General features: G+C 36.1%; 1 protein-coding gene and 1 long non-coding RNA gene across 4 annotated transcripts in view; one reads left to right on the top strand and one right to left on the bottom strand.

The window, feature by feature from the left end:
- Positions 1-1779: 1779 nt before the first annotated feature.
- The window catches only part of PDGFB (platelet derived growth factor subunit B), a 35232-nt gene continuing 23249 nt past the window's right edge, over positions 1780-13762 (bottom strand). The window contains exons 3-7 of the mRNA XM_081330210.1: positions 12246-12335; positions 11510-11715; positions 5285-5420; positions 4873-5040; positions 1780-1996 (exon numbers count right to left, since the gene is read on the bottom strand). Coding sequence (XP_081186336.1) covers positions 4904-5040; positions 5285-5420; positions 11510-11715; positions 12246-12335 — 569 coding nt within the window. The 3' untranslated portion in view covers positions 1780-1996; positions 4873-4903. The remainder of the gene's footprint in view (positions 1997-4872; positions 5041-5284; positions 5421-11509; positions 11716-12245; positions 12336-13762) is intronic.
- Positions 1941-7450, top strand: LOC308669483. 3 transcript variants are annotated; one of them, XR_014026767.1, is made up of 3 exons: positions 1941-2081; positions 3239-3360; positions 7281-7450. It is a non-coding gene; the product is annotated as an uncharacterized lncRNA (long non-coding RNA). The 3 variants fall into 3 exon arrangements; XR_014026768.1 differs by having other exon boundaries at positions 1980-2081; positions 3244-3360; XR_014026769.1 differs by lacking the exon at positions 1941-2081 and having other exon boundaries at positions 2107-3360.

Raw genomic sequence — 13762 nt, 5'->3', positions numbered from 1 at the left:
GCCATCTAATGATCAGCTGGGATTTTGTGGCACAGAACTGCATAGCTCATTTAACATGTTTTAAAGATTGCAAAAGACTGTATTTCTTGTCTTGATGCCCCCTTACCAAGAGTTTTTAATAGTTTCAGTTATTTAGACAAGATTCTTTTAACAAAGGTATTTGGATTCTATCATGTGTTCAGTCACTGAGGATAAAACTAGAATGTTTTCAGTTAAGATTTAAGCACAATTTCCCATCATGAGGCAATAGTAGAGAAATTATAGAATTAGACCTTAATTGCCCCAAACCTCAGTCAAACTCGACCCATCTATAACCTCAGCAATTTTTGTTTTGTCTCTCCTCTTTTATAACAACGCAGTAAATAAACAGAGCTAAAATGTAACTGGAAAGGGGACGTTACACATTCACATATCCCTTTCTTTTTTTGTTCGGTATTCTCTCAGTAAAGGTCCATAGGCAATTAAACTTTTTTCAAAGGCTACTGTCTCGACAGACTTCCAGTGAATTTTGCATTTAGTGACAGGGAACAGCTTATTTATCATCTTTTTAAAGACAGCAAATCCCAAGCTGGAGACCCAAGGACAGAGAAATCTGCCAAATCCATCAGATGTTACTAATTGGACTGGGATGGGGCCAGCAGCACTTTGTGCAATGATATTCAGCACCACTTGACTTTTATACATACTCAATACATTGTGCAGCATGGTATGGCTTTTCTTTTACACAGCTTGGTTTTCATAAGATTGGAAGATATTAACCTGAGATTAGTACTGTAAGACTTGGGGAATCCAGGAGTGGGGTGGGATCAAGATGGCAAAGGCAACTGCCATCTTTACTTCTTTTTACTTCTGACCCCTTACCCAACTCCACCGATGCCCCTGTGTAAGACTGCATCTGGGCATAAATGACTATGCTAGGTGGGGGGGGAAATGACATACAAATGAAGGCTGATGCTGTATAACTATATCTTATCAATGACTGGTCGAAACTGCTGCTATTTACCTAGAGTAGCAAGAGGTCTCTGTGATCCTAAGTAGAGACCTCTTTGCCTCAACTGGCATCTGAGATCATTTAGAGAGATGCTGCTGCTGATTGCCTGTATACTGCCTAATCTTAAAACAACATGCTGAAACATTACTGTGGCCCTGCTTACTAAAACACAATGCTTTATTCTAGCAACTACACAAACAGCAGTTGCAAAAACAGCACATCAGGGATGCTAGAAGCCCCAATTTGTCCATGAGTCACAACTGTTACTTTTCCCAATGTAAATTTATTAACAGAAACATCTCTAAACTCAATTGACAGAAGCCAGGTCTTTCTTAACGTCAGTTTCAGAAATTACTTCTTTGACCCATGAGGAAGCTTTGCATGGGAGTGAGTAAGATGGACTCCCAACATAACTGCTCCCTGCCTGTTTCCAGAAAGTGTTAGGAATGGGAATTTAGCATTGATTGTTTCAATTCCCCAAAGCAATGCTAGGAAAAATGAAATATACACGAAGACATTAAACATATCAATGGAAACGTGACAGTAAAAGTCCTTAGTGCATCTGCTGTCACCGTTTGCCATACTGACTCTCTTGACATGCCCACTACCACAGTAAACAACCTGAGGCCAGTTAAGTCCAAGATGGGGAAGAAAAAAGGAGGAAAAATAACCTTGTTATATTCCCGTTTTCCCCAAACCCACCACTTCCAAAATGCGTTAGAACCACAAGTCTTGCAACATTTTGATAGTGTTTGTTGCAGCAAAAAGCATCTTGTCCATCCCCATTGCTGTTGTTTTGCTCTTTATTTCCTCTCTCCTTTTTCTTCTTCAAGAGGTGGATGTAATGCCATTATGAACTTAAATGGCAAACTTTGGTGAGAAAACATTCAGCGAATGAAGAATTGGGAAGCACCGTTGGCCGTCCAAAAGGGCATTGAGGCAGATGGACGGAGAGTAACTTTTGATAACCCCACAGGGGCTATACAGCAAATATATTAAATAAACCTGAAACATAAGGAAAGAACAAAAGGAGGGTTAGCATTTCTTTCCAGGGAACAAGTCATCTGCTCATGGTGCCTAAATGAGCCAGGTATGATGCTGATTCTGGTTTTCTTATACCACTTCACATTTTCATATCTAGAAGATTTCTGTCCTGACAGCTAAATTCAAGGATTGCTTCCATATAAAACACAGTCACCAGATGGGTAGCATATAAAATGTAATAAATTCATAAAAAAATGAAACAAATCTTCATTGCTTTTCCAGAAGTCTGGGATTTTTTTTATTACAATTTTTTTTGAAAGTATCCAGAAAAATCAGTATAACTGTGCTGGATCAGACCACAACATTTTGTGTCCAACATTTTGTCATAACAATAGAATGGTGTGGTGACCTAGTGGTAAAGACACTCGATTCCCACTTGGAAGGTTGAAAGTTCAATCCTAGGTAGCGACAGATGTTTCTCTCACAAGGTGCAAAGAAAAAATATCTGCTGCAAACTCTGCATAGGTATCAGGAATGGCAACTGGCCAGTAAACGCTCAACTCCATCCAGTCAACCCAACTCTACCCCGAATTAAGGGACTACAGGGTGGCAAACAGGAAAAAAAATCTGTAATAAACCGATCAGATGTCTATCAGGACATGATTGTGGGAACACTCTACAGAAATTCATACTGAGTTTCATAAAATCTGCTAATAAAAATCGTTCAAGAATATCCTAACAATTTTTATGTCGATTTGTAGCATTCTCATTTTCCTAAACTGTCTTGTTATTTTTTTCAGTGATGATTTATGACAGGATAATATTGAATCTTTAAAAAAAGCACTTTTTTTTAAAGCTAAAGGCTAAAGGCTTATTTTGGTTTGATCTTTGCAACTTTCTCATGAATTATATATGAATTTCTTGATTTGGGCTGGGTGGGCTTTAATAACTGGCTTCATTTCATATCCCACAAATAAAGCTTGAGATAGTAATGGAAGATTTATCATTATAATTTTACTGTGCTGACAATATTACAAATAACATTGCACAGCAAGTTTGTCGAACGGCAGTAACTGAATACTGCAGAACATTTGATCATGTCAAGGGATTGCTGGGCAACTGATTGGCTGTTTCAAGTCTCCTGAGCTTAAAACACATATGGAACAAAAGTACATCATTTTCAGTGTCTTGGGTGCTGTGATTTACTGTTGTTTCTCAGATTGTGATTAGCTTACTTTATCCATTTCTTTTTCCTTGTACAAGCATAGGAAACACTCCTGTTTCCACTGCAATAGGCGGATGCTTGACAGGGTGAGGAGAAAGCAATAATTGAAAATGTGGACAGGCAGAAGATAGCTTGCAGCTGCCTGCTGCCAGCTGGACTGGTAAGTTACAAATTTAAAAATGTTACTGTACAGGGAATATAGAGTATCTGTGGGCGGTTGGATTAAACTGTGTTGGCCTCTACTGTATTTTGCAGAGAGGCTATGCAAAGGTTTCTTTGCAAGCACATGCTACTGAACTTTAGATACAAGTGTTGGTAATATATTTAAAGTTTTGTACATGCAAAGAGTACTAATAAAAACTTGGCTTGGTTGGGCTGTTAAGCTTTCATGTGCATGCATGCTTTATATGCATGCTGTATATTTTTGTGTTGGTTTCTTGAGCTTAACATGTTTGCTTATTATTGCAGTAGTGTTAACAGAATTTTTGCAATAAACATTTTTGCAGCAGCTTCCATCGTCATTTGCAAACAAAAAACAAAAAAATCAAGGAGTTCAATTTGCTGAGGTTATATTTGGCAATGAGGTACAAAAGAAAAAACACATGCCAAATCTACTGATTGATCTTACAAAATAGCTGGTATAAAGATTATAATCTAAACTGAATTTGCAGTGGATGATTGCAAAGTTAAATTCCCATTGCTTGCTTTAATAATTTCAAAAACATTTTAAACTCATCTTTTTGGTTAATTTCCCTAAAATTTAGCTAGACAGAAGGCGACACCATAGTCAGTCATCTTTCATAGTCTTTTGGATCTGGGATGAGAAACACTATTTAATGGGGCTTCTTCCAAATTCACAGTGTTTCTTATATTCCTATAATCAGAATATTTGAATTGTTTTAATTTTAGTTCAGCTGGAACACAGCCAACTGTTTCAACAGAATGTTTCAAATTGGGCTGTTTTGTCTCAAACTCATAACAAACACACACATTTTTGCACTTCCCAAATGAAATAAGGAATTCGGTCATCTGAATTCCTTCTCCAGCCAACTGTGGAAAAACAATACTTCAGTAATTCAAATAGATTTAGTGTGAAAACAACCTTGGCTGAAGAGGTTCCCAAAATACAGCAACCAAATAAGACAGGTACAGACTCCAATGGATAGTTACGACTGTAGAAAGAATAACTACAACCAGCCTACCTTGCATAGAAGACTTGTATATTGTGTGGGTCAGAAGAAGGGCTGCGATATAAACTGTTTCAACTCTTCCTCTCAGGACACCATTATAGGCCAATGCATGGCAAAACAACTAGACCATCACTCTGCTGAACACCTAATTCTCACAGTGCTATCTAACGTTTATTAATATTTACCCATGCAGCGTGGCTGTAATATTATTATTTATCCTTCTTATTATCTTCTTTACTTCCCCTCTTATTGGTATTATTATTATTATTATTATTATTATTATTATTATTATTATTATTATTATTATTATTATTATTATTATTATTATTATTATTATTATTATTCTATTGCTTTGCATGTGCACTAAGTGCTTCTGTACTAGAGACAAATTCTTTGTGTGTCTAATTACACTTGGCCAAATAAAGTTCAATTCAATTCAATTCAATTCAATTCAAATGAATGATTATATCTGGTACATTTACCTGACATTTGTACTTCTGCCTGCCAGCATTTTTATGCTGGGAAAATTTCTTTCAGTGTTTTTTTATCATGTACATGTTTGAACTTTCGATGCTTCCTCTTTTGTGGTGGGAACCTGTGTGCTCTTGCCCTTGCTGGAAGAGAAGTTACAGCATTTACTGGGGGCTCACCTGCCAAAAAAAAGAGGGTGCACAATAAACATCAGTATATAAGAGTTTATTGACACTGACAAACGTATTTTTAAAGAAATCTTTCTACTTATTATTTCACACGTTTCTTCATGTGTACCCAGTTCTCATATTACTGTTTTTAATAGCTGTTTTATTGTTGTGAGCCACCCTGAGTCCTTCGGGAGATAGGGCAGCATATAAGTCCCATAAATAAATAAATAAGCATAAATTCTACATTACTTACCTCTGTGCTCACGTGAATTTTCCCACCTGGGAAGTCTGGGTGATACTGGCTCACATCGACAAGCCAGGTGGTCTTCTAAGGCTACAATTGCTTTATTAAAGACTGGCTTCTTTTCAGCAACTTCAATCTTGTTTACCTATCAAAAAGAGAGTAAGAACAAACTCTGTGATACATAACACTATGACACTATCTCAATTCAGGCAGCATTATTACTATTAAAGATTTTGTTTGCACATTTTAAAACTTGTTATTGCCTTTTGATCAAGCCCAGATGTAGCCTAATTAATCTCAGTCAAAATAGCATCTTAGAATAATCCATTAGCATATCCTAATGAAGGACTGAAGCTAAAGTCCAAACTGGGGAAACTGGAACATTTCACTCAAACTATCAAATTCTCCTGCTTAGAATATCAAATTAATTCACTAAAACAAATTGTAAAAATGCATCATGAAAGACAGTGCTGGCTCCTATTCGTTGCTCAAGATAATTCCTCTTAGCTGATCCTGTAATACCTTTATGGAGCTGAAGAAGACCAAGAAGTTATTGAACTCATTCTCCTTGCAAGAAATTATCATTTGTTTACTTGCCTGTCACCTCCTATCCCCCTGGATCAAACTGTAAGTCGCTGTCACAAGTGTAACAGCAGATTTCTTATCAGAAGACAAAGGAAAAACTCTACAGCAGACTACTCTAGCTAAAGGCTTCCGATTTTCTTAGCATTTGTTCCATAGCATTGCAGGGTCTGCCTGTATTTAGTTCTTACAGCAAAACATTCAGTGCATGATATAACAAGTTTTTCTTTATCACCAAGCCTGTCATATTGATTAGGGCTGAGAGGGAGTAATTGGCCCAAGCCTCATTTAGCACCTGGATCTCCCCATTCCTAGTCCATATCTTAAGTACCACACAACATGGGATCTCTGAACTGCCTCACCTAAGAGTAAGAGGGTTAAATCTATAGAGTGACTGCAGGCTAAATAAATACTTTAGGGAAGAGAGGGATGTAATTCTACTGAAGTCTGTTTTAAATGTGATGTGAAGCTATAGTCTGCACAGCACTCTTAACAGAGGCATTTCTAGTCCTATATGACATGGAAACCCAGTACCTAATCAATTCAAGGTCAGCAGAAGGACCATTTTAATCCTCGAATTTGGAGTCAGTTGTTACTCAAAGTATGTTTTTGGATAAAGTATGTCACACAAATTCAGAAGCCCAGAAACACCTATACCAGTCAGTCAGTCAGTCAGTCCTCCAATGAAATGAGACCAAACCACACAAGTCTGAAAAAAACAACATGCTGCATTACAACATTCACTGGCAAGGTCTGACAGTCACAAAACATACTTTTAAAACAGTGAATGTCTGCAACATCCAAACTGCTTGTGTGGCTAATAGGGAAGCAGCCATGAATGTAATAAAGTTTTGCCAATATTTTCCTGGCATAATGGGACAGAAGAAATGGATGGGATCCCTGTTCCTCCGTATGACAATCCTTGAACCAGGTTGCGTGACTGATTGGTGCCCACCTAAGAATAAGGAACTACAATTGTGCCTGTCTGGTTAAACACGTTACGCAAATACAGACATAAACCATAAGTATGATCTTCCCAGGAACCTAGCAATGACCGAATGTCCCCTCAGTTTAATTTTCTTTAAAAAACACATTTTACTATAGCACACAAATTGCTTAGTAGGCATTGTTTCTGAATAAAAAATACAGGCTTTTTTATTTTCAAAGAAAGTATTTCAGGATCACGTTCATGGACTATCCTATGAACTCTTTGGGTCTTTCCCCCCCAAAAAACTATCACATCTCCTTCATTCCATCCATTCATTCTCTTCTGCTTCATAAAGTTTTATGGAGAAAGGAATTTCCCACTTAGAAATGGTGTAACATTTTCTTTCCTTTGTGCATTGTTATATGAAAAATCCAAGGAATTTGATCTCATACAGATGTCAAGCAAGGGATTTGTATTTTTAAATGATTTGTCCAGGAAGAAGCATAGAGGTTCATATTGATTGGAAACCGAACAGCATCAGAAGAGGTCATTTGCAAGATACCCACTTTCAATACATCCAGAGAAGATAACTTTGAAGAGCAGCTGGGGATATGATATTTGTTAAGGTGCACCAGCACAATAAAGAATCGAGCTGTTTGTTAGTATGTTTGTCAGTAGGTTCATTTCTGCCAGTTCTACCATTGTACTACTGGATTTAATTATTTTATTGCATACTAAAGGATAATGTGTTAGAGAGTACTCCTCCTTTATGAACATAGTAGAAGCCAATACAGAACTTAACATGGCTTTTTTAAAACATGTATTTATAGGACTGTATTATATATGAAATATAATTGGCAATATCTGATCCAAGCACAATGCAGGAATATTATCATAAACAACTAAATCCTTATTAAACTTAAACTGTGAAAGTATTTATATGCCATTGAATCAATTCCTGGTGTATACATGACTTCCATTTCAACTTGTCTAAACTCCCAAACCAAAATGTTTTCAGGGACATTACAACAATATCCCTGAACCCATTAATCTATCTTATCAATTGTAACACCATTTTTCTTTTTCCCTCAAACATGACAAGCATATTAATTTTTATGGTCCACTTGCATTATTTGTCCATAGTAGGCGAGTTTCTGCTTGCTAATCATCATCTGTAGCAAACAAGTTTTCTTTTCAAGACCTTTCTGCAACCTATGGCACCCTTAATGACTGCCTGAGTGCGCATAATTCAAATACAACTAATTTTTTTCTGCGTGATTTTCTCAGTGTCCACCTTTCACAGTGGTACAATATTTGACTTTCATAGCAATGGGGGGGAAATTGTTCCTGACATAAAAAAAATCCCCTAAACCTTTATGATCTTGCCTGAGTTTGTCTTTGCCTTCCTTCTTAAGATAATCTATTTTTCTCTTGTATACTAGCCATCTTTATCTATTATTCACCCCCAAATCCAGAACTATCGACCTTACCTGTAAAACCACTAAGCATATTTAATGCTTTCTTATGTTTAACTTTAGTCCAGGTTTTTCATTTTCTATTTTCATTTTCCTAGTGAGCTCTTTGCTGTTGTTTGTACATCTCAAATTCTTAGTTCAGTTTCCAATTTTTACTTTACAATGTCTACTGTCATTTCTTCCAATCCCTCTATTCTTATAACATATTTATCACATAAGTTAACAAATAAGGAGTCAATATACATCCATTTCCTCTACCTTTCTGAACTACTCTATTTTTCCAAATTCAGTATTTATAATAACTTCATTGTGAAATTTATTCAAAAGAATGGCATTCTTGCATGCCCATTAGCCTTAAAATGTCCCACTGATATAATCTACAAAACAAAAAACCTTACTGTAGTCAAGGAATAAAGGTAAATACCTTTCTTAAACTTTGGATATTCTCTGACATTGGCTTTCTTCAATATAGATATGTACATTCACATTTCCAATCTTTATGCCTCACAAACATGTCCATTATTTGTTGGCTATAAATTCAACTTTCTTTTCCCTAAGCCTGTAAGCAGTTCAATGGGCATTTCATCTATATCTAGCGCTTTTATGTTTGACAGTGTTCTATTGCTTTGCATCTTACTTTCTCACCAAGTTGTTTCCTAAATATATTACCTCCCTTCAAATATCTCTATCATCTCATAATCCCATTTGTAAAGAGTTTAATTAATTGCTCAAGCAATTTTAGTCTCATTTATTTCAATTAGATCCCTTGCATAATTACTCTTGAATATTCCTATAACCTTTAATTTTTTTACGAGCTCTCTGATTTTCTTAAAAGTACCTCTCATCTCTCTTTTCTTGTTATTTTCCTCTTTGGGTTGAAATTCTTGATTGACATATCTTTCCTTTTTCCTTACTTGATGCTGGAAGTTTGCGATTAGTTGCTGTACTTCCTTTTTGTTGCCCAAGGCTTTATAATGTCTGCCTGTCAAGATAACTTGTTCGGGAAGCCATTTGAATTCTTGACAATTTGAGAATCTTTTTTCTACATAAATTTTTGTGACTCTTATTTCTCATTTCTTCTCAGTTCTTTTTTGCTATAAGTTAATCATTACATTGATCTTAAACTCTAATTGTACCAGGTCATGTTGGCATAAATACTCTCTTTAATTTCCAAGGTTTAACTCATATATTTGACACAATAATTCATTATTAGTTCCTCAACATGCACCTGGAGGTTCTGGCTGACTGGATTGTACTTTCCCATCTTCTGTTTCCTATACGTAGCCAATTTGATTGCAGTGATATATTTCTGTTGCTGCCCAGGTGTGCTGTTTCAGTTCTATTGTTTTAAACAGGTGTTGGCAAGTGAACAAAGAGTTATCTTTGCACAACAATATTAACCTACTTTCTGCATAATTTTGACTATACATTGCATCATGCTGTCTTTTTGTTCTTTAAATTTTATCTTAATTCTTTTGAAGGTCTCATCAAATCCATCCAAACATGACTTTCTTGGTCTTCCCCTTCCTCTCAGTGCTTTGAGTCGTCTTTCGTATCTTGTATACATGAATTAGCGTTTTATTTCTTTACTAAATCACTTCAATATATTTTGCTTGTAGTGGCCACTCACTTTTGTATTCAGTGGGTATTCAATCACTCCTCCAGATATAATCAATATTCTCATCTCCATATAACAAAGTTGGAGGAAGCATGCTCCTGCTTGCAGTCATTAAGCAATCTCATGGGTCATTAAGCAGACAGAGTCCCAGGTAAGGTGCATGGGGTGCCTGAGGGAGGAGAGAGGGAGACTCTGGGACTCCAGTCAGGAAATGAAAATCCTCCCTGCCAAAATCCACATTTGCACAGAGAAGGGAATTCCTGGTGTGGGATGGAAGAATGGAACATGTTTTCATACCCAGCCAAAGGAGTTCAGCATCCCTTAACAGATAAACAAACAAGTGGCCTCAATGACTCCCAAAAAAGTGCTAATGACTAGATGACTGCAAGGTATATAAATCTTTCCATCTTCCACCATTCAGTCAGAACTGAAGAAGCTTCTTGGATGAGAAGTGAAACATCTTCAAGGAAAAACAAAGTCCAGTTGCTTTTTGAAAAAGCACCTTTGGGACAATCATGACCTGGATGTCTGAGAATCTCCAAAGACATTTAGCTTGCAACTGTCCCTGCCTACTTCCCCATTGATTTTCTGGGGAGGCCAGCAGAGAAGATTGCAAATAGTGATCACATGACTACAGGGTACTAGGCAATCAGACATAAGTGTGAACAGATTGCCAAACACTCAAATCATGGTCACGTGACTGTAGAGGTGGGGTGCAATGTTTAGAAATGGCCTAAAGTGCTTTATGGTCCATAAAGACCCTTTCCAATGCTATTGTAATTCTGGGCCATCTTTAAACATATGGTCATAAGTCGAGGTACCTGTGCTACCGTTTACTTCTCTATCAGCACTGCAAATCTTACAAATTGTCCATTCATTTCCCCATGTTCAGTTAACATTCTACAAACATATAAAATTTGTCTATTTTTTCACACTACATGATTTGCCATTGTGTTCTAGGGATGTTTTTAAAGATCCTTTTGCTGAATGAATTTGTTTCCCTCATATCTGCAGAGTTCCGTGGCCCTCAACCTTGTTAGGGGATTGCATTTAGATTTCCCTTCCTCTTTTGACCTTACAACAAAAGTAACTCTATCAGAATTCATGCTCCTGCCAGTACTGTTCTTGGAATTATTAGAGCTACTCAGCCATCTCACCATCTCAAAGCAGTAACTCCTGAAATAGTAATGCATCTGCTACAAACAAAATAAAATAATCTGCTCTAAAATCAGATACAATCAAAGCAGAACAACATGGTTCCCCATTTGATAAAGCAAATATATCAAAACTAGAAATAGTGTAGATGCAAATTAAGCAATTCAAGACACTGTTTATAAAGATAACTGTACAATAAAGATATATAGGTCTAGGGTTAGGTCAACAACTGAGATGCCAACACCAATTCTGGTTGTAAGTCGAGGACTGCCTGTAACTTACTCAAGGAACATTCATAACCATTAAAGCCAAATTTATTCCAGCACCAGGAGATAATTTAGGCAGGGTTCAGGAGCCTAGATACTAACCTTGTTTTCAAAAGATATCAGATATGTTTATTGCACTCTATCAACTTTAATGTAATTTTTCAAAGAGGATTGAAAACCTGGGGGAGAAGAGCAGAGATATCTGTATACCTGGATATGTCGCACCCGAACCTGCGTGGGACGACATTGCATTGCTCGGGTATTGCAACAGCCTGTGCACCGTTGCACTTCCACACAGGGTGGCCACACAAGAAAATTGGCATTTGTTGAATCCACCATGCTCCGGGAGATTTCAAAGACTTCAGACCGTGTCTTGCACTCAGCAATTACTGCTGGTTCAATAGGTTCTGCTCCAGCTAGAAAAATCCAAAAGAAAATTTCCCAGTGAAATCAACCTTGAAACTCATGACTGTTTTCCTTATTGCATGTTTTACTGTGTCTCATTTTATTCAGAAGTGTTTGGGAGCATTTCTGCTATGTATTTTGAAGTTGTTAGGAGTCTTTGTAAGTTTTCTATTGGGCAAGAGATGAAAATATGTCAACAAATATATATCTTAGTTATTTAGCAATTATCTTACATATCCCCCCATTATAAGCAAACATATTATTCTGCTCTCTTAAAAACAAACTATTTTAATTAATTGATTCAGTTAAAGGATTATGATCTTCCATTTGCAGAATCTCTTTTAAATGCATGTAATTAACCAATATTCTCATCTCTGAACTGGCAACAAAGCAGATTCCAAAGATTGAAACTGTAAAGAAGACTTTATTTGGTTTGGTAGAAGATAGTGCTGGTTTATATCTGCAAAAACTCAAGTATTTCTGGACTAAACATAATCCTGTACTTTACTTGTTGAAATACAGTAGCCAGTCTACAGCCTACCTAAACTTCGTCTTCCACGGGACAAAGGAACAAGATTTCCACCAGCATGCATTTGGGTAAAATTCATGTATGAACTAGAGGTATCTTCATCTGCAAAAAGAGAAAATAAAAACAAAGTAATTAAGTAAATTAATATATAAGTTGCATCACTACAGCAAATACCCGAAGGTTCACAAAATCATAAAGAGAGAAATGACTGGTTCCAGTTTAGCAAAATACTATAATTATCCATATTCAGAAGGCCAAGAATTACAGGCAATGTGATACTAGAATAATAAACTCAATAAAATTCTATAACCTGTAGCCCTACCAACTTTCTTAATTCTGCTCAAGATGTATTATATAAAATAAAATATATAATTATTCTGCATAAGTATTTTGAAATTAGGAGATGAAATTGTGCAGGTATTTTCCCCTGTAAGAAGGAATCATAAGTGATAAGCAATGATATACCTGAAGACTGCAGGGAAAATGCAGTGATGCAAAGATAAGGATTCTTCCCACCTTAAAAATGAAATTATTTTTTTCATCATGACTTAAAATGTATTTCTAAGCAAGGAGAAAAATAAGAACGTATGTTTTAGATTTTCATTTTTCAGCTACAAGATGAGACTATCATTCTGTAGTAGAAACCAAATTCTAGCAATCTGAAATTGTGGCAATGATCTCAAAAATCTGCAGTTCTTATCATACCCCTTAATAGCTGCAGTGGAAACTATTTGACAATTTATTTCAAGTTCGGATAATGTGGTACTTAACATCACAAGATCATTTCAGTGGAATTTGGTAATAAATAGCACAGCAAATTAACCTGATATAAATTTTACAATATATTTCTCCACATTCTGTGTATATTTTCAGATATCCTCAGCTTACATTACAGTATATCTTCTATTTGTTTTATACCCAATAAATCATTTTAATAATAACATTTATTCTTTAGATTACTAATATTTGCCTGTAACAAAGTGTTATATGCCCTGGGCATATTTTAGGTTGTTTCTTAAAAAAACCCAAAATTGTAAATATGAATAATACCCAAATGGTAAAATAAATGACTGATTTCAGATGCCTTTGAACAAATCTGGCTATTTATTCATCTATTCAGGTCTGTACTTTGTCAAACTAATAGAGATACTTCAAGATTTCAGGCTTTGTAATTTTATCTTTCCAAAGTGAAGATGTAGATAAGTATAATAGTTCTGTCCCTCCTACTGAGGATGTATTCAGTTTTAGCCAATTGGGTCTTCTGGGGGGATGGGTAAAAGATAAGTCTGCCAGCTTTCTTTATAAACATTCTCTAACATTTTCCCATAGGAAATGCTGAACAAAGCAATTCTCATCACATCAGCCAGAGCTTCCTTGGAGTCAACAAACCCCTCCAGATTCCAAAGTCAATGGCAGTATTTGAAGACAGTTCCTACACAGTTGCAGGCTACTTAAAGTAAAGCAGGGCAGGTTTTATTTCTGGGAAATAATTCTGAACATAAGAAACAAGGAATGGAAAGCCTATACGA

This window comes from Vipera berus, assembly GCF_964194415.1.
Source record: "Vipera berus genome assembly, chromosome: 6".
In the NCBI taxonomy this organism is placed as follows: Eukaryota; Metazoa; Chordata; class Lepidosauria; order Squamata; family Viperidae; genus Vipera; species Vipera berus.
This window is presented reverse-complemented; position numbering and strand designations above follow the sequence as displayed.